The sequence below is a fragment of the Podarcis raffonei genome, chromosome 16, assembly GCF_027172205.1.
Source record: "Podarcis raffonei isolate rPodRaf1 chromosome 16, rPodRaf1.pri, whole genome shotgun sequence".
Taxonomy (NCBI): Eukaryota; Metazoa; Chordata; class Lepidosauria; order Squamata; family Lacertidae; genus Podarcis; species Podarcis raffonei.
The window spans coordinates 34,034,473-34,062,162 of NC_070617.1; the positions used below are offsets into that span (position 1 = coordinate 34,034,473).

At 46.0% G+C, this 27,690-nt stretch overlaps 1 protein-coding gene across 1 annotated transcript in view; it reads right to left on the bottom strand.

The window, feature by feature from the left end:
- Positions 1-4,044: 4,044 nt before the first annotated feature.
- MMP17 (matrix metallopeptidase 17) overlaps positions 4,045-27,690 on the bottom strand; it is a 158,821-nt gene continuing 135,175 nt past the window's right edge. The window contains exons 6-10 of the mRNA XM_053368199.1: positions 27,214-27,313; positions 17,455-17,537; positions 12,652-12,804; positions 7,638-7,895; positions 4,045-4,783 (exon numbers count right to left, since the gene is read on the bottom strand). Coding sequence (XP_053224174.1) covers positions 4,458-4,783; positions 7,638-7,895; positions 12,652-12,804; positions 17,455-17,537; positions 27,214-27,313 — 920 coding nt within the window. The 3' untranslated portion in view covers positions 4,045-4,457. The remainder of the gene's footprint in view (positions 4,784-7,637; positions 7,896-12,651; positions 12,805-17,454; positions 17,538-27,213; positions 27,314-27,690) is intronic.

The following is a 27,690-nucleotide window of genomic DNA, read 5'->3' on the forward strand; positions in this document are numbered from 1 at the left end:
CCCGCGACGGGGTGAGCTCCCATTGCTCGGTCCCTGCTCCTGCCAACCTAACAGTTCGAAAGCAGGAAGTGCAAGTAGATAAATAGGTACCGCTCCGGCAGGAAGGTAAATGGCATTTCCGTGTGCTGCTCTGGTTTCATCAGAAGCGGCTTAGTCATGCTGGCCACATGACCCGGCAGCTGTATGCCGGCTCCCTCGGCCAATAAAGCGAGATGAGCACTGCAATCCCAGAGTCGTCTGCGACTGGACCTAACAGTCAGGGGTCCCTTTACCTTTAGCCTGGAGAAGAGGAGACATGATAGCCATCTTCAAAAATCTGAAGAGTTGACAGATGGAAGATGGAGCAAGTTTGTTTTTCTCCTGCTCCGGAGGATAGGACTCAAACCAATGGCTTCAAATTACAAGAAAGGTGATTTCAACTAAACATCAGGAAGAACTTTCTGACAGCAAGAGCTGGATGGGCTTATCTTGGAAGATGGTGAACTTTCCTTCTTCGGAGGTTTTTTAAAGAGAGGTTGGGTGGCCATCATGGATGCTATGATTCCCGAATTGCAGGGGTTGGACTAGATGACTCTCATGCTACCTCCCAATTCTATGAAGTGGTATCCCACACTTACCTGCACCTCTCTCTGTCACTTCTTCTGTTGCAAAAAGTCCAATCTTTTTGGAAAGAGGATTTGTTGTGCAAGCAACCATAATTGTGCACCTTGAGTTTATCATTATGTCACCTGAAAATAGTGACAATATGGAAGCAGTCTGTTTCTCTTTGCCCTGAATTGACCCCCTTTTTCTGCTTGGGGGGCTTTTGGAACGAGACTTGTAAAAGACTTTGCTCCATTCCATTTGGAGTTGCAAAATTGACAGCACTTAGCAGCAAGCCAGATGTCTCAATGTTCTTCCTAAGTGTCAATTCTGTTAGCGTAAAAGTCAACTAGCCAAGAAGTGGATGGACAGCGCTGTTGCTTAGCAACCAGGTAGAGTGGCGTGATCTTCACTAAGGTAGACCATGCTCTGATTGGCTCTGTTGTTCTGAGGGAGTTGTCCCTGTTTGTTTTAGCTCAAATGTCTTCCTGCTATGTACAAGGCCTGAACTAAGAAAGACCAAACCCCTCTGTTCCTTTCCTTTCAAGTTATATGCTGTTATTGTTCAGGTTGCTCAGGAAAGCATCATAAGGATTTCATTTCCCTCTGCAGTCTGCGTTCAGTGACTAACACTCTGCCACCTGCTAACAAAATCTGTCAGGTCTTTAAAAAAAAAAAGTGCTACAGCTGGCTGTTGAGATGAGTCTTGCCAAAGTTCCTGAAATGCTTATCAACACGGGAGACTTGCCTGACCATACATTGCGTGGAGGAGCAGAAGGGAGCAAAGAGGCCAAAATCAAACATGTAGGCCAAAATCAAACATGTAAGAAGCGAGTTGGATCACAGAACATGATTCTGTAAAGTAATTTGTTTGCTTGTTTGTACTCCTTATTGTGGGGCAGTTGCCCTTGGTGATATATTTTTTGTGTGACTTTGCATTTTGCTAGTCTATCACTACCCTGTGTATTGTTTGTTGAAGTGCCCTTTGCACTGACATCGAGCTCAGGGGAGGCATTGCTTGTCTGTTTCCTTCCTGCCCTGTGGAGAGCACAGCGTACAGAGTTTACAGAGAGGGATAGTATCTCTAGTCAGGGTACAGTCAGCGCTATTTTTCTAGAAGAATAGGTGCCGGAACTCACCACAAACACCTCCCTCGTTCTCTTAGAACAGCAAAGGCACCCAGCTGAAAAGTGCCTGAACTGAGTTCAGGCTGGGTTCCAACTAAATTTCAAGGCATATTCTGAAATTTCACGGCATATTCTGGCATCTGGTGTTGCTAAGGGACCAGTCTCATTCTCTCTCTTCCCTCACACACTTCCAGACCCTGTTAGAAACTGAGATATGAAAGCTGGGAGCTAAACAACACCTTAAGCTGAGGTTGTGCGCGCAACAACAGAATGTCCAGGCGCGCTTTTTTATAACAAGAATACAAAGCTGAAAATGAATGAACTGCAGCTAAAATATTATGTTCACGTGGTCTAGTCCTTCCCATGCGCATCCCCCTAATATTCTCAAGAGGGTCTCTTCTCCAGTCTTCAGAGAGTAGCTGGAAGTGGGCAGACAGAAAAAGCTCCTCCTTTCCTTCCACTCTGTAGTTTTAATCTGAAATCTTAGGCGCAGTACTGTGCCCAGAGCTCAGAAACTGCTTGTCCTAATAAAATTCCCCATCACAAAATGCGCTTAGAACAATGGGAGTTTCGAACACTGCTTCCAGAGTTCCAGATTCAATGGCACAGTGGCAAATTTCAGTTGTGCAGTTGAAATTGATTCGGTGCTGTTCTGTAGCAAACCTGCTTCGCCCTCAAAACCAGCCTTTTTGCAATCTGGAAAGTGACTGGAAAAGCTGTGGAAAGTGTGGGACAATGATTACTGGGCAAAAAAATCAGAACGAATCTTCAATAAACTGCCTATGTTGTCTAAGCTCCACAGCAAACTTTGCGGGAACAAAGCAGTGGATGTTCAATGAACAGGTTTTGCTCTCTCTACTGAATTGGGTTGTCTTTGCTGCCCCCGTCTGGCAAGAAATGAAATTTTTCAGAACCCCCTTTACCCTGGTTTTGAAACTTGAGGTGTCAGTTTTTTTAAGGATCTAGCTTATTTCTGTGATCATAAGTTGTTTAAAAGGATGCGGGTGGTGCTGTGGTCTAAACCACTGAGCCTCTTGGCCTTGCCGATCAGAAGGTCGGCGGTTTGAATCCCTGCGACGGGGTGAGCTCCCATTGCTTGGTCCCAGCTCCTGCCAACCTAGAAGTTCGAAAGCACTTCAAAGTGCAAGTAGATAAATAGGTACCACTCTGGCGGGAAGGTAAACGGCGTTTCCGTGTGCTGCTCTGGTTTCGCCAGAAGCGGCTTAGTCATGCTCACACATGACCTGGAAAAACTGTCTGTGGACAAATGCCGGCTCCCTTGGCCTGTAAAGCGAGATGAACACTGCAACCCCAGAGTCGTCCGCGACTGGACTTAACCGTCAGGGGTCCTTTATCTTTACCTTTTTAAAAGTTGTTTAAAACTGCTTTTAATATTGTGTTTTAAAGTTGTGCAACACCCTGGGACTTCAGAGGGAAGGACAGGTAATCAATAACAGAAATAATATTCAGTCTACAGGCTGAAAACGCAGGGAGGTCAATCTGTGTTTCAGATTGCATGATGATTCACATCAGCATGGTTGCGTGTGTTTCTGAGTAGCCTGCAGTCAGTGGGCAGAGATGGGGCCTGACTCCGTCTAGATAACTTTACATTTTCAAATCAAAACACATCAAAATACAGGGTTTCTCAGGAAAGAAGAGTTTGGATTTTGGATTTGATATCCCGCCTTTCACTCCCTTTAAGGAGTCTCAAAGCGACTAACATTCTCCTTTCCCTTCCTCCCCCACAACAAACACTCTGTGAGGTGAGTGAGGCTGAGAGACTTCAGAGAAGTGTGACTGGCCCAAGGTCACCCAGCAGCTGCATGTGGAGGAGCGGGGAAGCGAACCCGGTTCCCCAGATTACGTGACTACTGCTCACAGGTAGCACAGGGTAGGTGTGAATTGTGGCTACGATAATGCATGCACAGCTTCGCAAGCCAGAGTTGGGGATGCACTGGTTGCAGGATTCCCAGTTGCACCTGATGATGCCAGGGATGGCACCTGTGGGCTTCTGCCACCAAAGCAGATATCCTACCGCTGAGCTGTGGCCCTCCGCCAGCTGCATCTGTGATAGGAATGAAATTGAGGACGTCGCCACTTTCTGAAACAGATGTGCCAGGGCTGGATTTTTGGTCTCAGTCCTCCACAAATGGAACCACCGCCACATTTTTGTAATGGTGCCTTTTCCCCATTCCTTTTCACGATTACCATGCAAACAGAATCGGCCCCCAACATACCCAGCCTTTCGCCTCCCGCCCCTGCCCACTATAACCGACAGCGCTTTCCTTCTTGCTGTCTTTCCAATGTCCAAAGCAATATAGACCTCTAATGAATATTTCTGATGGCAAGATGAGAGTCTTTATTCTTTTTTTTGGGGGGGGGAGGGCGTGGTGTGGTGGGACAAGGAAGTGAGGAGACAAGGATGGTCGGGGAGTGAGTAACCCACAGATGCTGCTGTCGAAGCTCATTAACTTAAAATAACATTATTCTTTTTTTCATATATATTTTTTACAAAAATAACCAGAAAGGGGGAAATAAAATAAAATAGAGGCTGTTCACTTCTCATGGAGAATCTGAAACATTTTCCTTCACGTTCCTAGGAATGTTAACTGTGTCGCTCATTTTAACGGCGTGTTGCATCCTGTGATTTTGTTCTTTGTTTTGCTTTATTTCTAAAAAAACTATTTCATCCCTTTATTTGCATCCCTGAATTGCTGCGGTATGTCCTGGTCCACCTGACACCCTCTGTCATAGCGATCTCTGAAGCTGTGCCGCTGTCCAAAGGCTGGCCAAGGCGAGGCCTACGCAGAGTCTGAGAGCTGAGCCAGATGAGGGCCACCCGGGAGAGGAAGATGTGCAGGAGCAGACTTCGCTCTCGGAGCGGCTTTCGTCGTGGTGCCCCTGTCTGGACCGGCCCCCTGTCCTGCTGCTCTCGGCCGGCTCAGGTGAATCCGCCTGCATGTCACTGCACACCAGCCAGTCTCTGGCAATGGATTGTGGGTAACCGGGCTCAGCTTCCAAGTCACTGTCCATGACTTTCCAGTATTCTTTTCCCTTGAAGAAGTAAGTTGCCCCTGGAAAAGGAAGCAAAAGGGGAACCTAAGAAGAGCCTTGCTGTCACGGAGCAAGTCAGTCAGTACATCACACAGTTCAAAGCTGGAGTTAACTCTTTATTAGAAGGACATGATTTTCACAGACTTGGCTGGGTTTCAGGCCTAATGAGCACAGCAGTTCGTACCCTGTAGGTCCTACGTCATGAAATCAGTTGCTGAGATTAGAAGTCTGCCTTCCTACAGCCATCTATGTCTCCTCCCCTCCGGGGTTTCTTCCAAGCAATCAGAGACTGTGCCTGAGTGCAGCCTGTCTTTGCTCCACCCATTTCATCCCTCTCCTGGTTTTGGGAGTCAGAGGGAGAGGGGACCTTGTTGTAGCAGCAGGAGGGTCACTTGTGACTCTTCATTAGCCTGATTCATTTCTGCCTCTTGACTTCCCTCCTCCCATTTGCCTGCTTCTGCCTCTGATTCTTGACTGCTGTCTGCCACATACTCTCCCAACTCACTGAGCTCTGTTACCCCTTCAGCTTCCAATACCTCCTCTTCCTGGTCTTCTCCCTCTGACCACTCATCATTGTCCCACCACTGCTTCCCGGGCTCTGAGCTTTCTTCCCTTCATGGTTCCCTAGCTGGTTCCTCCCATCATTCCTCTCTGCATCCAACAAGTCCATGCCACTTGCTGGACCTAATTCATCTAGTCTGGTCTCCTGTTCCTGCAGAGGACAACCAGATGCCTATGAGAAGTTCACAAGGAGGAGTTGAGCAGAACAGTGCTCCCTCTCCCTTTGTCTCCATTCATTCATTCCCTTTTCTCAGAAACATGTGGAGTGGAATCGTACTGTCTTCTCATTGAAAGGGCAATAGCTCAGTGACAGAGCACAGAGCCTTGTGTGCAGAAGGCCCTAGGTGCAACCCCTGGCACATCTGGACAGGGCTGGATGGCACATCTGTCTGAAAACTTAGAGCAGCCTTTCTCAACCTGTGGGTCCCCAGATGTTGTTGAACTACAACTCCCATCACCCCTAGCTAGCAAGGCCAGAGCTCAGGGATGATGGGAGTTGTAGTCCAACAACATCTGGGGACCCACAGGTTGAGAACTGCTGCCTTAGAGAGATGCTGCTAGTCAATACAGACCAGCCTTTCTCAGCCTCAGGTCCTCAGATGTTGGGCAACAACTCCCATCACCCCTAGCTATCAGGACCAGTGGTCAGGGATGATAGGAGTTGTAGTCCAACAGCATCTGGGGACCCGAGGTTGGGAAAGGCTGCTATAGACAATAATAACCTAATTGGTGGAATTTAAGAAGAGTCTTGTTGGATCAGGCCAAAGGCCCATCTAGTCCAGCATCTTGTTCTCACATTGGCTGCCCAGGCGCCTATGAACATGCTCAGTAGCCACAGAATGCTAGCTGACCTCTGGGTGGGGAGAAAGTTAAGGGGCTGAGCATGCGGGACAGAATGTTGGTTCATCCTTGGGAGGGGGAATGGAATTCAATATCGTGGCAATGGGAATGGTTGGTACCCTGCATAGATGTGTCCCATGCGGCAACCTTTTGTTGTAGGCCCTGCATGCATATTTGAAATATTGCAAATTTTTCAATTTGAGTTTGAATTTGCAAGTTCGGGAATGGATCCTGGAGAGAGACGCTCTGTTAGATATCACAAAAATACAGAACCCAGGGTCCTCCCACTGGTTTCCCCGACTGAAAACAGTCAAAACCTGCGCCAATTATTTGGTGAATATCACCAATCCCACCCTTCGGAGAGCTTTCACCATGGCCCGTTTTCAAACCATTCCTACGGTCTATTTGTCAGGCAGATATGCAAAAATCCCAGTAGAGCAGTGTATATGTCCTTGTCATATGAGAACCAAAGAGGATCTCACACATTACATGTTGTATTGTCCCATCTACTCGGCCTTCAGGGATGCGATGTTACAAACTATTCCCAAATCAATAGCCAACTCTGAGGACCAAGTAAAGTTTTTACTGGTGGACGCTGATCCACGGATTTCTCACGTGGTAGCGGTCTTTGTGGTGAAGGCTATGAAAACTAGGGTATGGTTCCTGGAGGAAATGGTGAGGTCCCTCCCATTGCTCTCCTAACCTGTTGCTGTATCTTCTTTCCTGAATGGCGAGGTTTTTTGGGTAGTTTCCTTGCTGGGACAGCATGGCATGAATTTTAGCTTATTTTTATAATTTTATTGTTTATCTTTTAATAATGTTTTATGGTATTTTGTGTAAAGGCATGGACCTCACAAATCTAATAATAAACTTTGGAACTTTGCAAACTGAAGGCAGATAGACACATACAGTGGACGCTCAGGTTGCGAACGAGATCTCTGTGGGATGCACGTTTGCAACCCGCATCTGTGCGTATGCGAATGTGCGGGTTGCGATTTGGCGCTTCTGTGCGTGCGCAAAGCGTGATTTAGCACTTCTGCGCATGCATGACTGCCAAAACCCAGAAGTAACCCATTCCGAAACTTCCGGGTTTTGGCAGTCCGTAACCCGAAAAACCAGAACCTGAAGCGGACGCAACATAAGGTATGACTGTACTTCATAGGTTCCATTACATAATTATTCTCCCTCATACTAGGGCTGCCACCATTTAACCTGGCATCCTATGGACAGTCGGCCATTTCATGCATCCATGGATCAAAACAGTTAGGCCATCAAGAGGTTTGCTGTGACTACAGCAAAAGTGTGTGCAGCTAGTTACACGGTGTTAATTATTTTAATTATTAAATACAAGTCTGGAGGCACACACACTTGTTCTGGCCTTTATGTTGTAGCTTTCTGAGCACAGGGCGGAGCCTTGCCAGCTTGATGTACAGCCCCTCCCCCCTCCCGTTTGATCCAGTGCTTAACACTTACCGTCGGACCACCGCGTGGCATCATCCAGCCCACTGGGGACCCCCTTCCACAACATGGTCTCCAAAGGGTAGCCAGGATCCATCCTCCGCTCGTGGTCATCATAGCACCAGTAGAGAGCGTCCTTAAAGAAATAAGTCTTGTCATTCTGGGCCCAGGAAAATGCGGCGTCGATGCCTCCTGGTGGCAAGCCAAAATCCGAGATGGGCCGGGGGTAACCTTCCTCCACGTTATTGTCCTTGAAGACCCAGTATCTGTCCCCTGGGGAGAAGAAACAAACAGGTAGGTAGCAATGTCATTCCTGCTTCACGGCACAGAGCTAGCTTCTAAAAAAGAGAGAGACTGTGGTAGTCTTTAGGTCTGAGTTCACAACACTCCAGGAGGAGCAAATGCCCCAAAGTTAAGCACATGCGAGCGCGCATGCGCGTGCACACACACACACACCCCACTTGCTGAGGAGTCTGTTTTTATGAGGATGTGTGCATATGTCTGTGCTTTTCTACTGATGTTGTGTGTTTCTTTATTGGCCAGGGAGAAGACATCCTTACTGGTGCATGATGGCAAACATGTTCCCTTCTCACGAGTTTCTCGTTAATGCATATGTAAGTTTAAACCACAAGAGGGCACTGTTGTTTAGCAATCCACAAGCACTTGTTTGTAAGTCTCTAAGTCTCTCTCTAAGTTAACTTCATCCCTAAAAGCTGAACTATTTCGTTTGCTGTTCTCTACAGAGAAGAACTATGCTATTTCTCTCCTCAGCCACTCATTGTGCAGATAGTTCCTGCATGAATAAAGCCTTTGAGCTCCGAAAACTGTGAGTGATCTTTTCAATTTAACTCACTCAAGCTGTAGGTATGGTAAAACTAGAAGCATCACCTTACTCTTATATGCCGACTTGGCTGCATCAATCTGCAAAACTGGACTGCTACAAGTGCCACACAATGTCCATTTTACACTTGTAAGGAGGCATCTACTCTTTGGAACTCCCTGCCAATTGACATCAAGCAGTCACCTTCAGTGTACACTTTATAATACCTGCTAAAAACATTTTTATTCAGGCACGCCTATCCATATATGTTTTAATCTGTCTTTGGTTATTTTTTACTTAAATTATATTTTGAATTCCTAACTTCCTGTTTCTAACTCTTTCAATCACAATTTCAATTTAAAATTTTTTTTTAAGCACTTGGAGGTTTTTTGTACAAGCAAGTGATATATAAAATGGTTAAATAAAATGAACTCAGCCTTTCCCAACTTGGTGCCTTCTAGATGTTGCTGGACTACAAAGCCCATCTTCTCTGACCAAAGGGACATTCTGGCTATGGCTGATGGAAGTCCAACAGCATCTAGGGGGTGCTAGGTTCGGGAAGGCTTGAGGAACTAAGTGTATGTCCTCTAATGAGTTTCTGCAGTGTGTCTTCATCCAAAGCAATATTTTAGAATTTATATTTTAAGAGATAGTAAATGCATTTGGGCATAATGCTAGACCGTGGTTTAGCCTTTCCAAAGGATCCCACTTTCCGTCTGTTTCCTGCAACCACAAGGAGATCGGAAGCTTCTGCTGTGGTTATCCATTAGCTGCAACTTAGCATGTTGTCCTAAACTGTGGTTAATCTTAAACATCCTTAATATCAGCTTGGCTTGCTTTCACTAACTAACCATAGTTTATTGTCCAGATTCAAATGATATGGCAAACTGTGGTAACTCAAAAATGGAAGCAAAGCTTTTCGATCTCGGCCTTGCAGTCAAGGGAAGCCTAGGCTTGTTCCAAACAAGCCCATTAACTGGAAGAATGTTCCCAACTCGCTTAATGGCCACCCTGTGAGATAAATGCATTGAGATGGAAATGGGAAACCCATGGCCCTCCAAATGTTGTTGGAATACAACTCCCATCCTCCCTGACCAGGGGCCATGCTGACTGAGGCTGATGGGAGTTGGAGTCCAACACTCTAGCCTTGCTGTAAGGTAAGCAGAGTCTACCTAGACAACTTGGGGACGTCTGGAGGACTCAAGGTCAGGTACGGCTGTGTAAATTAAAATGCTGAGGCTCTTACTTAGATTATTAGCGGGAGATTTTGGAGTTGTTAATCTAGCAAAGAACACCTCCTTCCTACCTGCATAGACTAAGGCTAAGACTACAGCAGCCTTTCTCAACCTGTGGGTCCCCAGATGTTGTTGAACTACAACTCCCATCACCCCCAGCTAGCAAAGGCCAGAGCTCAGGGATGATGGGCGTTGTAGTCCAGCAACATCTGGGGACCCACAGGTCGAGAACCGCTGGACTACAGTATTGTCTGGTGTGGGGGAAAGGAGGACAAAGCAATCTCTGTCCCCTTCCACTGTTTTGGTTGGTTGGGGACCGAGGAGACTTCCCAAGGCTGTGTGTGTTTTGCCTTTCAGTTCTTGCTGGTTGTGGCTGTCCTTTCCCGATTAGCCAGTGGAGGGCAGCATTGCTCAGTCAACGAGCCAACAACAGGCTCTCCTAACAATATCCTTAACACATGTATAATTCCATGCTTGTGTCGTGTTTCCAATAAAGAGGACTAATCCCTCTCCCCGTCAACTCCTGCCATGCCATCTGATTCCAAGGGGAAGAAGACAAAGATGCAATTTCTTATTGTGTCAGTGACTTTACGCAGAGGCTTTCTAGGTGAGTGAACTGCGGGGAGTGTGCTCACTTAGCAGTGGAGCACACATTGGCAAGCCTGCGTGTAATTGCCAGCCGCCATTATCAGATGCTGGCAGAACAAGGTGTCTGGGTCAGAAGGAGGGGTGGGGGAGAAGTTTGGTTCAGTTTGCACTAAACCTGTGTGATTCCTAAATGAACCAAAATGCAGCAGTCCTTTGAAACTTGCACTTTTCTGAATTTTGCAATGCAGTTCTCTAGCCAAGTGGAAGTGAGACCTGGACCATAAAGAAGGCTGATCGCCGAAGAATTGATGCTTTTGAATTCTGGTGCTGGAGGAGACTCTTGAGAGGCCCATGGACTGCAAGAAGATCAAACCTATCTATTCTTAAGGAAATCAGCCCTGAGTGCTCACCGGAAGGACAGATCCTAAAGCTGAGACTCCAATACTTTGGCCACCTCATGAGAAGAGAAGACTCCCTGGAAAAGACCCTGATGTTGGGAAAGTTGGAGGGCACAAGGAGAAGGGGACGACAGAGGACCAGATGGTTGGACAGTGTTCTTGAAGCTACCCGCATGAGTTTGACCAAAGTGTGGAAGGCAGTGGAAGACAGAAGTGCCTGGCGTGCTCTGGTCCATGGGGTCACGAAGAGTCGGACACGACTAAACGACTAAACAACAACAGCCAAGTGTCATGGGCTGGTGGATGCAGAGGAATGGTGTGAGGAACCAGCTGGGAAACCCCCAAGGAAAGAAGGTTCAGAGTCCTGGGATTGGTGGTAGGGCGTTGATGAGTGGTCAGAGGCAGAAGACGATTGGGAGGAGGAGGTAGCAGAAGAAGATGAAATAGGTTTTAGTGAGCAGGGAGAGTCTGTGGCAGAAAGAAGTCCAGAATCGGAGGCAGAAGCTGAAGCAGGGGAGGAGGGAGCCCAAAAGGCAGAGAGGAGTCAGACTAGTGAAGAGTAATGGGTGTTTCCTCCTGCTGCTGTGATAAGCTCCCTTTCTCACTGGTCTCCCGGAACTAGAAGAGGCATGAAAAAGGCGGAGGAAAGGTTGACTTCAGGCAGGAACAGTCTCTGATTGCTGGGGGAAAGCCCTGGAGAGGAGGGGAGTTAGATGGCTATGGGAAGGTGGGGATTTTCAGTCTCGGAAACTGATCCATGGGGCAAGACGTACTGGAGACGAGCTGCTGTGCTCGTTAGGACTGGCACTCCACCAAGTCTGGGCAGATGCTGTTCTTGCTAATAAAGAGTTAACTCCAACCTGAACAGTGTGATGTACTGATCGGCTCACTCCTGTCATAAAGAATGTGTACAAAAAACTATATGTAGTCATACCTCGGGTTAAATATGCTTCAGGTTGAGAGTTTTCAGGTTACGCTGTGCAGCAACTCGGAAGTAATGGAACGTGTTACTTCCGGGTTTTGCCACTCGCGCATGTGCAGACGCTTGAAATGACATCATGCGCATGCGCGGAAGTTGCGTTTGCTTCAGGATGCAAACAGGGCTCTGGAATGGATCCTGTTCGCATCCTGAGGTACAAAATGCACAAAAATGCATATATGAATAAAAATAGCATACAAAACTGCATTGCACTGGGGGAAATTGTTTTGCGAAAATGTGTAGATTAGGCAAAATTGTATTAGGATAAATTTGCAGTAAAATACTAATGAATTTGGAGCAGGACTTAATATATATATATCACAAATTGATGTAGCAATGTGAAGAACTGAACCTAAGATGGGGAAAAAACAAGAAAGTGAAACTTACATTTACCCCCCATCCAGAGTTGGAAGGAGTTGGTGAAATGTTGCCTGGAGGCATGTGGTGACAACACCCGGCGCAGGTCAATGATGTCATCAATCCATGTCAAGCACTATTCGCCCCCCAGTGATGCTCTCAGGACAGGACTTGAGGGCATTTTGTAGTAAATGAAGTAATGAACATTACCATCTAAAGTTAGAGTGGTGAACCTGTGGCCTTCGAGATGTTGCTGGACTCCAGCACCCATCATCACTTCCCATTGGCTAGGCCAGTGGGATTTGGCATGCTGTGAATGTGTGGAATGCCACAAATTCTCCACCCCTTGCTTCCTTGCAAGACCATGCATTCCAAAGTCTAAAATTACCCAAGTGAGCCATAGCTCACCACAAGACATTAGCAACATGCAGCTGGGAAGGCCCAGGAGACTACTAGAGTGACGTTCAGCCTGATCATCTGGAATCAAATCAAAGCTTGTCATTTGAGACAAGTAATTTTCTTCCAGCTGAGCAATCTGTATTCTAAAGCTTAGAGATGAGGCTCAAAGAGGCTTAAACACAGTGGGAGGACAAAGAATCTGGGAATGCCAAAGAGAGGGTCGCCTACAACTGTGTCAAATGCTTTCTCTTACCTTTGAAGAACACAATCTTGTGGTCGTGGGTTCTCTCATAAACAGCATCCACACTGTCTAGGTTCAGAGGCAGCCCCCGCCAGAAACGATGGATCTGAGCTGGCTGGAGGGAGACCAGATGTTTGTTGCGAGTCAGTCTCCAGAAGTATTTGCCTGGATGAAGAGGCATTGGTTAGTAGGAGATTGTTATGTACTGAGTTGAATAGGATCCAAAATGCAGCAGTCTGGTCCTAGAACAATAGGATCCAAAATGCAGCAGTCTGATTGGTCCTAGAACAATAGGTCCTAGAACAATGCAGCAGTATGATTGGTCCACAGGAGCTACCCAATCCAGCTCCAGGTGGAAGTGAATCCACAACCTGATTGGCCTACAGGAGAATCCCGGAATTAGCCAATCACGTGGGGCCCATTGTGTAAATAATGTATATAAAGCAGATATTTGGGGGAAACTTTCATTCCTCCTCACCACTAGGAGCTGAATAAGGAGCATGAAATCCACACTCGACTCCGAGTAGATTCCAGAGATGCAACTCTTTCTTCCCCAGGGACACTTCTTTTTCTCCCTTGACAATTTTTTATTTTTGCAGCCCTCTGAACAACAGCTGGTTGAAGGAAGCTTGTGGAACTTGTGGTCAGAGCCCCAGCAGCCTTTGTGGTTTTGTTAGCAGTCTCATGGGTAACCTCCTGTTCAATGCACATGCAGCAAAAATCCCATGGGAGGCGGGAAATGCTTTGCTAACTCAAGACGGCCCTTGCAAGTCTGTATTCAAGGTGGCTTGGCTCCTTCCTGACTTCTGCAATTCCAACAGGTGGTGACGTAGTCTTTCAGAAAATTGGATCGTAACCTAATAGTGCAGAAGGCAAAAGGGGGGCAGGGAGCCCACACCACAACCCCCTCTCTAAGCTCTTCAACATCTGCAGGGCGGTTCAATTTTTTTCTTTTTAAAAATACAGTTGTAAGGATTTATTTCATCAGCTGGTAATTATGCACCACTTTGCATATTTGTTTTATATGACACGGGCCGATGCATGAATAATGCATTGGAATGCAGTCTGGATAGCAGCAATTACAAATTCTTTGAAGATGGTGGGTTTTTTCTTTTTTTAAAAGGACGGGAAAATTAAAACCTCAGCCTTCGAATTGGGTGCCCTTTGCATGTTTATGGGAAATGCATGCAATTAGATCGAGATGTTCTTTGCATCCCTAATGAAGCTTTTGCTACAAAAAGGGCAGCTTCCCAATATTTCTTGGAGAAATATCGCCGGGTCATATCGTTCCTCCCCAGCCTCCCCCTCCGAAAAGGTATTAAACACCCAAAGTTCAAAGTGTTCCAAAGCTAATTTGTCATAAATGCTGTCAGGAACACAGGGGAAGTGTAGCTTAGCGGGAGAGAATATGGTCTGCATGCAGAAGATCCCAGTTTCCTTTCTGGATAACCTAATCCAGGTTTCAGGCTCTTTCCTACATAGAGAAGGGCAGGAGGAGCTCTGCAGGGGGCTGACTAGTTAAAAAGCTGCTGTCAGAGGCTCAGGAGCGGAAGCACAGGGGAGAGAGCAAATAGAGAGCGAAGGAGAGGAATCCGAGGGGAGCGTAGGGGAGTATGACAGTGACCCGAGAGATTCCATGAGCTTCTCCAGCGAATCAGAAGATTCCCAGAAGGGGGCGCCCATGGTAAGGACAAGGGGGGTCCCAGGGGGGACGCACCAGAAGCAAGGGACCAGCGGAGACTCCCAAGGGAGCAGCGGAGGATCAGGACCAGCTCCCCCACCAGAGCGCAGTGGGGGGGAAGAGTCACATGAGTCAGGACCAGCCTCTCCTCCAGCGGGGAGAGAAGATGAGTCAGGGCTGACCACGCCCCCATCGGAAAGTGGGGAAACAGAGGGGAGGTCAGGTCCAGCTAGCCTCCCCGAAGGAGGGAGCAGTGACACAAGTGTAACGGTCAGAAGGAAAGTGGGAGGCTGCGCGCGCGCGCCAAGTTCAAATGTGCAGGAGCGCGGGACAGCAGAAAACCCGGATTGGGAGCCAGGTCCGAAAGCCTGAAGGAGGGAGGGGGAAGAGTCAGGGGACTCAGCATCAGAAGAGTCTAGGAAGGGTGAGACCCCGACGAGCAGGCGGACCCAGAGGAGGAAGGAACAGAGGAAGAGGTGGAGCAAGGCTAGAATCTTAAACTGGTGTCAGGGGGGAGGAGATTCAGACGGAGCTTCGGCGGTCTAAGGTTAGAGACATAGCGTTGCACGCTGCGCGTGCGGAAGTGAAACTGAACTTCAATAAAGACTTTTATACTAAAGAACGAAGCAGCGTTGGTCTTCTGTGAGCTGGGACCTCGGGCAGCGCTGACAGCTGCCAACCTCCAGAAGAAGACTATTCTTTCCCTTTTTTTGGAAAGTTAAAAAAAAAAATTATACTCTTTTGATGGGTATCCTTGCCCTTTCTTTGATTGCCTCCCTAGGGTCAATTTCTAGAGTGCAAGACGCACGGGACATGGGTCTGTCCTTTCATCACTTGCAAAGTGAGATTTACGTGGGTGGCATTTATTATTTCTCCTCCTGGAGGAGCCAGCAATCTCCTGGCCTCACCATCTCCATCTGCAAAATGGGGCTAATAGTGCTGCTGTCCATTTCACATGGCTGCTCTAAGGATGTCAGGAACTGGCTGGACATTGAGAAGTCTGGTGGCTGAATGCTGAGGAGTGGGGCACATGGAGAAGTGGGGGTTGGAGACTGACTTGGAAGAAGGGATCGGTGATCCGTAGGAGCCTGTTACAGCTGGGAGACGAGAGTCAGAGACAGGAGAAGGTGCAGGACTGGAGAGTGAAGAAGAGGTGCAGAAGGAGAGAGAGATAGCTCAGGCTGGTATAGAGCCAAGGGCCTCCACACCTCCTCCTCCTCCTGACCCCACCTCTCCTGCCCCACTGTCTCCCAGGACCAGAAGAGGAGTGAAGAGGGAGGAGCAGAGGCAGTTTACAAGCCAAGGTCAGGGGTGAGGCCTTTTAGCTGTGGCAACTGCCTCATCCGGTGCACACCTAGGAGAAGTTGGGAGACATAGGACTGATGGATATGCCTTTCCCTAACTTGACAATAAAGATTATATTCCTTGCTCTGGATATTTCGTGCCTGCCAGAGCCATGACAAAGGGCTACTACTGTAATACTGAACGTGAAATGTTCTGAACACTCCATAAATACTAAATATGATGATACAGTTGTTGCTAATGATGATGATATTATTATTATTATTATTATTATTATTATTATTATTATTATGGGGGGCGGTTCAGGCGGCAAAACGTACAAATATAATAGGGGTTATGTCAGGCTGTCAGCAAGTCAATAGAAAAGTGACGCTTGCTAGCATCCTGTTAGAATGATAGTACACTGGAGGCAATGCATCCATGTAGGTTATTGGGGCAGGAAGAGATTAATATACATTATATATAAGAATACTTGGCTCAGTTAATCTCTCTTAAAACCCATGATAAATTACGGGAAGACAATCAATGTGGTTGTCTTACATTGAATGACATTGATTGTCTTCCCGTGATTAGCATTTAGCATTTGGATAGTGTTTGTAGAATTATAAACAGGTGAATTTTTGTAGTGGCTGTTTTTTTTTTAAAAAAGAATATTTTATTCAAAAACATTACTCCTAATAATCATATATCGTCGTCATCAGAAAGAAGACTACAATGAAAGCAGAGGTGGCTTGGAATGAATGCTTTTGCAGTCAGAAAGCATCTTAGCCAAGGAACCATTGGAGACTCTCCAAATTTTGACTGTGCAAGAGCTCTCGCGGGAGAGCAACCGAAGGCGACGCTGTACCCAGGCTTCTCTGCTTCTCTTCCTTTTTTCACTCCCGGACACGTCTTGCAAGCAGCTGTTGCAGAGTGTGATGCCAGATGGGTTGCATCATTAAGGCACACATAGCTGGAGTGTCAGGGACTTGGACAGAGTCTCAGGCTGGGGAGACGGAAGCCTTAGGGAAGGAGCGGAAGGGGCCTCATCCAGCCTGGTGCCAGCATCCTAGAACAAGCATCAGGGCCTTGGCAGGGCTCGCTGGTACTGCCATGGGGCTCCTGTGGCCGGGTAGTGGCTGCTGTAGCTCTTGCTCATCTATGGCAGCAGCTGGCGGAGACTAGAGAGGTGACCCTTGCTCACACACTAGAAGTTGCCATCACCATTACACCAGCCCTGCCCCTACATGCATACCAAGTCAGACCATTGATTCTTCTACTCAGGGCTGTCTACGCGGGTGGCGCTGTGGTCTAAACCACTGAGCCTCTTGGGCTTGCCGATCGGAATGTCGGCGGTTCGAATCCCCGTGACGGAGTGAGCTCCTGTTGCTCTGTCCCAGCTCCTGCCAACCTAGCAGTTTGAAAGCACGCCAATGCAAGTAGATAAATAGGTACCACTGCGGTGAGAAGGTAAACGACATTTCCATGCACTCTGGCTTCTGGCACGGTGTTCCGTTGTGCCAGTAGTGGTTTAGTCCTGCTGGCCACATGGCCCAGAAAGCTGTCTGTGGACAAATGCTGAGTCCCTCGGCCTGAAAGCGAGATGAGCGCCACAACCCCATAGTTGTCTTTGACTGGGCTTAACTGTCCGGGGTCCTTTAGCTTACCTTTTTTTAACACTGACTGGCAGTGGTTCTCCAGGGTTTGAGGCAAGGGGCCTCTCCCAGACCTGCCTGGAGATGGCAAGCATTGAACCTGTTATGATCGTTCCCCAGCTAGTGTGGCCTGGAAGGAAACCCCAGCAGTGTGTTGTTGTTGTTGTTGTTTTTAAAGGAAAGGAGCCACATGCTCACCTTTGAAAAAGAAAGCCTCTCCTCGAATCTGAGCCACTGCGTCAAAATGCGTGTTGCATCTGTTGGGCACGTCTCTTCTGAGCCTAGTGGAACACAAAACAAAATGGCATTGCTTATCATTCGTGATGTCATAGGTTCTGTCCAATCAGGCAGGGCTACCCAAAGCTGTCAATAGCTAGGGCACAGTTGTTGCTTTTGCTCCCCCCTGCTCCCCCCTGCAGAACACTTCTTTATTGCACTCAAAAATGAGTTTTAGTTTCTTGATTATCTCTGAGAATAAGGGGCATTCTCCTTGCTACTGCCAGAAAGCCAAGGGCACCAGGTCTAGGAAATTCAATCTCTGGCATCTTCATTAAAAAAAAAAATCAGGTTGCTGTAATTTAAAAATAAAATAAAAATGGCAGATGAAGATGATGGACTATATGGAACTTGCCAAACTGACTGGGAGACTCTGAGACCAGAGAAAAGAGACGGTGGAAGAAGGTTGGAAGAAGTTTAAAGAATATTGAAAAAAATATGTTAATATTTAAATCTTAGAATAGCTTTGGAAGTGGATATAGGCTCTAGGGATATAAGTAGAAGATAGCATATTTTAAAATAGTATTATTTGTAAGTGATAAAATGTGAAGATTTTTATGGTAAAAGTAAGCGTGATAAAAAAAATGGTTAAAAATTAGGATATATATAAACTGCTAAAGATGAGGTAAAATGAAAATCCAAGTACTAATTGATAGAAAGGTGGAGCTGCTGGAGGAATGCTGCCTACTGACTGCTCAAACAGTTCAAAAAATCTTTGAACAATTACAAAACATCTTCAAGAAGCTGGATAACCCAGATGAAAGGAGGCAACTCACTCCCTTTTTGCCATCCTTAACAAGCCCTGGAGATAAACAGAACAAATACAAATTTATACCTCTAAACCAACCAAAAATCAGAGGAAGCCCCCCTCACTCAGTCAACTTGATACTGAGGCCATGTGAGATTGTTCTCCACATTTTTCCATACAGAGGGCCCCTACCTTACTGGGAGTCATCCTTCTGGGCCAGACATCATCTAAATCTGCTCCTAGGCCTTGAGGGGGGAAGGATTGACTTAAAAGCAGTCAAGAGGCTCACTAACGATGGATATTCCAAAAAAGTACTACTAAGATTTGGTAGTCATAGAATCCCAACCAAAATCTTAAGGGAAAAGGCTCATTTAGCCCAGAAAGGAATTATTCCACGTCGACACTTTGAAGATATATCGCTCAGACCATTGATTGCATCTAAAAGACAGAACAAGTTGAACAAGGCCATTCCAACAGAAGCCGATATCTGCCCTACTCCCGTGGAAGAACCCAGTAGATGGGAGAAACCGCTGCCAGCTACCCGAGAAATCACGCAAGAAAAATCTAAGCTCCCAAATCATGCGATTGTAGCATCAATTAACAGCCTCGCCCTTGACACAACAGACTGGACAGTCCCAGAAGAAGAAGATCTGCTGAATAACTTTACCAACTTACCAGATAAAGAACAAACAAGCATACTCAGTAAACTGACGAAACTACAGGCCAGATTGACCGAAATTCACCAACAAGGCCAACAAAATGCAGTAGAAACAATACACAATCAAACCTCACACCTACCAGCCCTCTCCCCAAAATGCATAGTCAAAAAGAGAGCTACTAATGGAACTTTCAAATGTATAGATGCAGAGCTTCAAATCCAGCCTCCTTTAAAATATGAAATGACAAGGAAAAACTCCAGCAATGAGACCACAAATTCCTGGCTGAGATATCAAATACTAGCTCCAAACGAAATAGGTACCCCTTATTTAAGTACTACAAAGGATTCTAACATTGCCGAACAAAAGATGACCTCCAACAGACCTGACACACTGAGCTCAACACCAAATGAAACCAAAGAAATGGAAGTAGAGACCGAAAACAATCCTACTGTCCATAATAGCCCACCAACCACAGAAATCTCTCAGGAACAAGGAACAGCTAAGGAAGAAAATCAAGAAAGGGAGGAAATTCTAATTTCCCACACTTTAAAAAAGAATCTAAAAGATCCACCATTATGTTCCCCACCGAAAGTAGCGACAAATGGCTGTATCGGCACAAGACAAAATCCCTCGCTGGACTCAATAACAGAATTAGAATGACTAAATGCTGTCAACCAGCCACCAACTCAAAAACGGATCCTACGCTTGCTGTCCTGGAATATTGCAGGGTGGGGAAACAAAGACGGAGACCCAGACCTAATGAACTTCTTTAAAGATTTTGAATTAATACTTCTACAAGAAACATGGTCAACTAGAGATATTAAAATCAATGGATTCTCCTCCTATACGAAACCCGCATTGAAAATAAACACGAAGGGCCGGCCGAAAGCAGGGTTCTGTTGTATGATCAAAGACAACTTAGGGTTTGAAATCAAGCAGTTAGAAAAATGCTTGCCACTTGCACAAGCCCTACTTTTAACCCAAAAAGACGATACTTTGCTACTTGTAAATGTCTATATCCCCCCATCCAAAAACAACAGCAACAGTGAAAATTGGTCACAACTAACCTTTTATATAGAAAATTTGACCGATAAATACCCAAATGCCTCATTGATAATAGCAGGTGATTTTAATGCCAGAGTGGGAACCAACAATGAACAACTATGTAGCAAACTAAATTGGAATACTGATAATGATATCGCACATGCCTTGAAAATAGGACGATTCTCCAGAGATAGGGTTGTAAACAACGAAGGCTTACGCCTACTTGAATTATGTAACAACTTTAATTTGCAGATTGTGAACGGTTCAACAAAAGGCGATAGAAGCGGGGAGTTTACATACTTCTCCCCCCGAGGATGCAGTGTCATCGACTATATTCTTGTCCCTTATAATATTATAAATTCGATCATGGACCTCAAAATTGGAACGCGTACTGAAAGCGACCATCAGCCATTATTGTTGTCTATTAACTTAAAGGATGAAACCAAGATAACCAAGCACAATATTATAGAACCCTCTCAATACAAACAAATGACCCAATTAAAATGGTCCCAGGAAATGAGTGCAGTAGTGGGGCAAAAACTTACAGCCAACCTGAGAAAACAAGTATTATCCAACTTAAAGACCACTAATTCCTACAGCGATATTCCGAAAATTTATAATGAGATCTTCCAAATGTTCGTAGAACTTAGTACTCCACCTAAAGTTTGGGTACTTAAACATAGCGCTAGCCCTTGGTTTGACGATGAATGTTTCCAGCTAAAAAGAAAACTGCGCCAAACATTTAAAAATAATCGCACTAAACTAGAGCCCTCTTATCTTGATGAAAAAAGAAAATATCATTACATTCTGGCCGAAAAGAAACAGAAATATGCAACCCAAAAATGGCTACAATTACTCGACTCAATTCAGAGTAAAAATAACAAAGCGTTCTGGAACCTAGTGTACGGAGGATTGAAACCCGAAAATCAACTAACTCTACCACCAATTGCAGAATCCAAATGGTCCCAATATTTTACATCGGTATTTAACAATCTACACAGTGAACTTAAAGGAAATGAAACCACTAAAAATAAAATCAATAAACTCCAGGAGTGGCCAAGGGTAGAAGAAGAGGAAATTAGAGAGATAGTTAAAAATTTCAAATCGGGGAAATCTCCTGGGCCAGACGGTCTACCAATAGAATTATTTAAGACCTATATAGATTGGTGGGCAGAACCCTTAGCTCAATTGTTTACTCTCATAGATAAATATGGGATCATACCTGAGATATGGTTAAGATCAATAATTATCCCAATCTTTAAAAATGGCGACCCAAAAGAACCAAGGAATTATAGACCGATAAGCCTATTATCAGTGATAGGGAAAATCTACGCTAAGCACCTTTTATCTAAACTCCTTACCTGGATGAAAAATCTAAATTTACCAGGGAAAGAACAAATAGGTTTCTCCAAAGGTTGCTCTACATTAGACCATTGCCTTATACTTATGCATTTGGTTGAAAAATACAGATCTCAAAGGCAATCTAAGATATATGCTGCTTTTGTAGATTTTCGTGGTGCATTTGACTCAATTGACCGCCCAAAGCTGTGGAGGAAACTCGCAGAATTAAAAATTGATCAGCGCTTATTGATCCTAATAAAAAATTTATACTCTTCCAATATCTGTCAAGTCAAACTTAACACCAAAGGTCACCTTTCATCAGACATCCCAAACTCGAAAGGGGTAAAACAAGGGTGTATTCTTGCCCCCTTCCTATTTAATTTATTTTTATCAGATTTGCCAGATCACCTTCAAAAAATAGAATCACATGCCCCTAAACTTAATCAGAAACCAGTTTCTCTATTATTATACGCAGACGATGCTGTTCTACTATCATTAACGAGCTTGGGTCTGAAACGCCTTATATCTTCTCTGATCCTTTACTGCGAATGTAACAAGCTCTCTATAAATTACGAGAAGACAAAAATTTTGGTCTTCTCGAATGGTTGGAAATTAGAGAAATGGAAAATAAGAGGGCAGGAAATTCAACAAGTGAAAATCTATAGGTATCTGGGAATCTTATTCCAGAGCAATTTAGGGTGGGCAAATCATTGCACAAATGCCATAAAACAGGCAAAGTGCACCTCATCAGCTGTTGCCCGTTTTTATTATCAGAAAGGCAATCAATTTATTCCTGCGGCCAATCAGATATTCCAAACAAAAGTGCAATCCCAGATACTCTATGGAATCCCGCTATGGGTCCAAGCATATAATAGTGATTTAAAAAAGATTCACTCCAGCTTTCTGAGACGTATTCTTGGACTCCCAGCTGTGATCAAATATGAAACAATGTGTGCAGAAATAGGCATACACACAATGGAATATTGGGCCTGGTCCACCTCAATAAAGTACTGGTTACGCTGCCATTTTCGCTGCCCTCCATCAAGTCTGCTCGCTGATTTGCTCAAAGACTCCTACAAATCAAGATGGTATCAGTACCTCGAAAAAAAGATTGAATCTTTAGGCATCGAGCTGGAGCCCCTGTACAATTCTAATGAGCAATACATTTTCCATAATATCCTAACTAGACTAAAGGATGTCGAGAGGCAAAATATTATGGCAGCTGTAAACAAAATTTGTTCGCCCATATTCTATGATTTAAATATCTTAGATAGCAGAGCCAATTACGTCACCAAATTAATAATTCCAGCCCAACGTAGGGCTTTTATGCTGGCCCGTTTGAATGTTTTTCCCTCAGCATTTGTCAGGGGAAGATATCAAAACATCCCTAGAAATAAGAGATTCTGCAGATGTTCTATGAATGTCCCGGACACGGTAGAGCACATTCTCTTTCAGTGCCCATTGTACAGTACGCTCCGTCAACGCGTGCTGTCCCCTCTTCTGGGTGGTCTGGAGCCCCAACAAGGTGAATGTGTGGGATTCTGCCTATCCGACGTTGACCAAAGGGTAACGGCGGGGGTAGCCGAGTTTTTGGTAGCAGTCCTCCAAGGAGCAGGTTAACAAGGAAAACCACTGATTTTATATGTATATATATATATATGTATGTAGCCAACTGCTGCCTTTCTGTTTATATCTCAAGGCTTTTATATGTTTCTTTCTCTTTTATCGTTTTATTTGTATAATGCCTAATAAAGGTTTGAATAAGTAAGTAGTAAAATGAAAATCAGATAGGAGGGACTAACAATGTTTAGAAAAAATAAGGATAATACAAGAATTTGTTTGTATTGTTTGTTTTTCTGTTTGTGTTGTTTAGTTGTGTTATAAAAGGAATATTTTTTTTGAATAAAATAAAATAAAATAAAAAATCCTTTGTCCTGGAGATCCACAATTCTGAGCCAGAGAAACACCTCTCAGCTTTTTCTAATATGGTGCACTAATTAGTCTACCAGAAGCTGCCCAGTGGCCCACTTTGGACATCGTACATCGTATACTTAATTTATGCCCTTTGGATCCACATCTGTTCCAGTGCAAGAGATTTAGCAACACATGTAATTCTGAAATCAGCGGGATTTGAAAAGGTTTGAGTTTGTCTGGATCAAATATACTTTGGAGTTCTTCTTTCAGCTGAAAATTTGGAGCTGGTGCTGATGGGCTACCTCTGCAGGGAGGGTCCTTGCTAAGCTCCCTTCCCAATGGCAGCTGCTGCCCCTGAAAACGGGTCAGGCAGAAAGCAGGGAGCCTCAACAGTAGATGGAGCCAGAGCCAATGGCAGATGGAGCCAATTTATTCTACTTTTGACAGCGTTCTCCTCCTTGAGTTCTACAAGGGCAACACTGAGATGAAGGAGGAGGAATCTAACAGGCCAGCTCCAGGGGACCAAGGTGTCTTCAGACCCCTCAAAATCTCTGGGCAAGAGGCTAGGCTCCCTCAATGTTGAGGGGGCGGAGGAGACAGCTCCCAAAGGTTGGCCTTCTCGCCTGTCGACCTCCTCCATGTATTGTCACATGTCCACTGAAGGTCCAGCACTGTGGCGTGACCCTCTGAGGAGCCCCGTGTGCTGGTGCCAGGTGTGTGTGATGTCACACATGTGTGATGCCCTGGGACTCGGGCGCAGACTCGGAACCAGAGGAATCTCAGTCCGCACAGGATCCTTTGCCTCAGGCGGCATTGTGAAGAGTCCCAGTCTGCACAGGTTCCCCTGCAACAAACACCAGCTGGGCCGAGTCAGGGGCCTGAGCCTGCCCTCGCTCCAGATGACCTCGTTGCCTTCAGCTGGGCCATCACTTACAGCCGCTCCACTACTGGTTTGGTCAAGGGAGGCTGAGGCGGCCCCTGGGTCTAGTAACCCACCGACGTCTCCTGAGCTGCAGAGACTAAGGTCTGAGAGAAGAAGAGACCTGAATACTCGCAGGAGGAGTGCTCGCCTTCGGGTGAGAGAGGGAGGTGAGTCACTGGGGGATCAGGACCGGCCATTACCCTGACAAAGATAAAAGGCTGCCGGACCCTGCCACAGGTTGCGTGAGCAACATTGCTGTTTGCTAGAACCTGCCTGAGACCCTGCGCCCGACCTAGCCTGGTTTCCTGCCTGGGCCCTGTCGGACTGACTCCTCCCAGAATCCTTGGATTTGGGACCAGACCTGGACCGCGTTGCTTGGGTTAACCCCTGGGCCCAGCACAACATGCACGACAGCCCCCTGCATAGATGTCAACCTTCCCTTTTTTGTGGGAAATTCCCTTATTCCAGTGCCGTTTCCTGCTGCTATCCCGGATTATTATATATCCCATAGACTGTCCCCGGGACAGGTGAGGCTGCTGATCCCTTATTTTTGAGGCTGCTGATCCCTTATTTTCAAATCTGAAAGTTGACAGCTATGGCCCCCTGCAATGTTGTGTACAACTCAGTTCCTCTGGCTGGGTGTAAGTAAGTAGGCAGGTACTAGGAGACTGGTTGGGCACAAACTAAGGCTGGTGAGGCAGGGCCCAATTCACACCAACAGACCAGCCTCCATTGCCCTATCTCTTATGATCTTTGGAGAATCCCACATGACACACAAGAATCATAGAATCGTAGAGTTGGAAGGGACCCCAAGGGTCATCTAGTCCAACCCCCTGCAATGCAGGAATCTCAGCCAAAGCATCCATGACAGTTGGCCATCCAACCTCTGCTTAAAAACCTCCAAGGACAGAGAACCCACAACATCCCGAGGGAGACCATTCCACTGTCAAACAGCTCTTGCTGTCAGAAAGATTTTCCGTACGTTTAGTCAGAATCTTCTTTCTTGTAGCTTGAAGCCACTGCTTCGAGTCCTACCCTCCAGAGCAAGAGAAAACAAGCTTGTCCTCTCTTCCAAGCCCTTGAGATATTTGAAGATGGCTACCCAGCTCCTTCGTCCGCTTCTCATAAGGCTTGGTTTCCAGACTCTTGATCATCTCAGTTGCCCTCTTCTGCACACCTTCCAGCTTGTGCAGGGCTTTTTTCCAGGGAGAACTCACGGGAACTCAGTTCTGACACCCCTCAGGTGGGCGTCATTGCCATTCTTCTCCACGCAAAAGACCTACCATTTGCTTGTTCTTCCTCTTTGCTTCAGACATAGCCGAATAAACCTTTTACAATTATTTTTAACCTCTCTTGCAAGCCTGAGCTTATTCTGAGCTTTAGCCAGCCTGACCTTCCCCTGCAACCGTTGGCTACTTGTGTAAACTCCTCCTTTGTGACTTCCCCTTCCACTTCTTATGCATGCCCTTCTTAGCTCATCTTTAGATCCACAGGTTTCTTTAGATCCACTTTTTTTTCTTGTTGGAATTGTCTGCATTTGGGCCTTCAATATTTCTCCTTTGAGAAACTCCTTCATCTTGGACTCCTTTCTCTTTGAGTATTTCTGTCCTTGGGATGGCACTCAGCAGCTCCTTAAGCTTTTTGAAACTGGCTTTCTTAAAGTCCAGAGTGTGTGTCAGACTACACTCAGCTTTCGCTTTCCTCTGTATCGTGAAACCCAGGAAGAGACACAATCACTTCCTCCCAAGTTTCCGAGTACCTTTATTGAACCCCCCTCCCCGCAAATAAACACCAATACCTCCCCCTAGATTTATTTGAGCCATTCAAAATTGTGCCAGCCTTTCAGCCACCAAGTGAAACTGTGCGAGCGGAGAGATCGTGCAAATTTCAAGTGAGGAAGGGCACCGATTAAAATTTCATGTATGGTGAGTTCCCCCGAGAGTGATGGTGGACAAGTTTTCCCTGTCGTGCTGAGTAAGCTGCTGTGATACAAGGTGACTTGAGGGCATGGAGAGGGAGCTGAACTTCTCTCCACCCTGATGGAGTTATTGAAAGGGTGGACTCTGGTTTCCACAGGAAAGAAGAGCCAGGAGATGGCGGTCCAGTCTAGAACAAGAGTAGCAAAATAGTAGCATGGGTGGGGAAGGACCATAGGTCAGTGGGAGAGCATCTGCTTTGGGTGCACAAGGTCCCAAGTTCAATCCCCGGCATCTCCAACTCATGCTGGGGGAGCCCTCTTTCTGAAACCCTGGGGAGCCACTGCCAGTCAGTGTGGGCAATATTGAGCTAGATAGACCAAAGGTCTGACTCATATTAAGCCAGCTTTCAATGTTCCTAAGTTCAGCAATAGGTACCCATATCCTTTTCAGACCACTGCATGGAGAATAAAAGTAGCTCATGAGCCTACAGAGACTAACTATCAGTACAAAGGATGCCTATCAATGGTCCAGGCGGTCTTCTCCAACCTGATGCCCTCCAGATGTTTTGGACTTCAACTCTCATCACCTCTAGTCACTGCTCATGCTGACTGGGGCTGGTGGGAATTGTCATCTGAAACATTTGGAGGGCACCAAGTTGGGGAAGGCTTGTCTAGAAGGCACTCAGATACATCAGCTGGAGAGAGGTGGGTTCAGATGTAATTATTTTGTTTATACCTCACTTTCTAGGCAAAATGGGCTCCCATACCATGCTCATATGCCTCCTGAGTGAACCTGCTCACTCCTTCTCTTGCCTCCCATCCACATGATTTCTATCGTTCAAGGGGGAGGATGAGAGCTGGGTTCTTCATCAAGCAGGGAGCCTACATGAATAGCCGGGAAGAGCTGTAGCTTAGTGGTAGCACATCTGCTCTACGTGCAGATGGTCCCAGGTTCAATCCCTGGGAGGGGATTCAAATTCAGAATTTCAGTGTTTGCAAATGCGGATTTTGGAACTCCCACTCCTGTACTTCAAACTCAAAGTTTGATTTGAGAATTCCAGTTCTGTGCCCTACGCTTGCTTCTTTTCCACCGAAGAAGATGAGGATGGGTTGTTGACTCCTGAACTCAACTTACGGAACGGTGGAGCGATTCTCCGGTAAGTCTGGCAAGATGGGGTGGTCCTCTGTTTTCGATATTTCAGGTTTGGCTGTTGGGGACACAGACTCCCTGACCCCTGCATGCAAAGACAAGGATGAATTAGACCAGCAAGGGGTGGCTTAACCATCTTGGGGCAGAAGTAGAGAGAGGTCAGGCAAGCAGACAGACTGCCCAGCCAAGCTTTCCATGGGCTGGTAGGTCCCCAGCCTCACCATAAAAGCATGAAACCCTGTTCTGAGGAGTGTCTAGTTCTCCAGCTGATTTTTTCTGTGGGAGGTACCCTTCAAATGCAAAAAGAACGAAATGCAAAAACTCAAAACAAAACCCAGAGGCTGGAGGAAATTTGTGATCCTATCAAATGCCATAGAAGCCCAGGCTGCAAGCCCTATTGGTGAGGTGTTGATTGCATTCTGCCTGCTCTCTGTACCACCTCCTAGTGACTGGAGCAGCGAA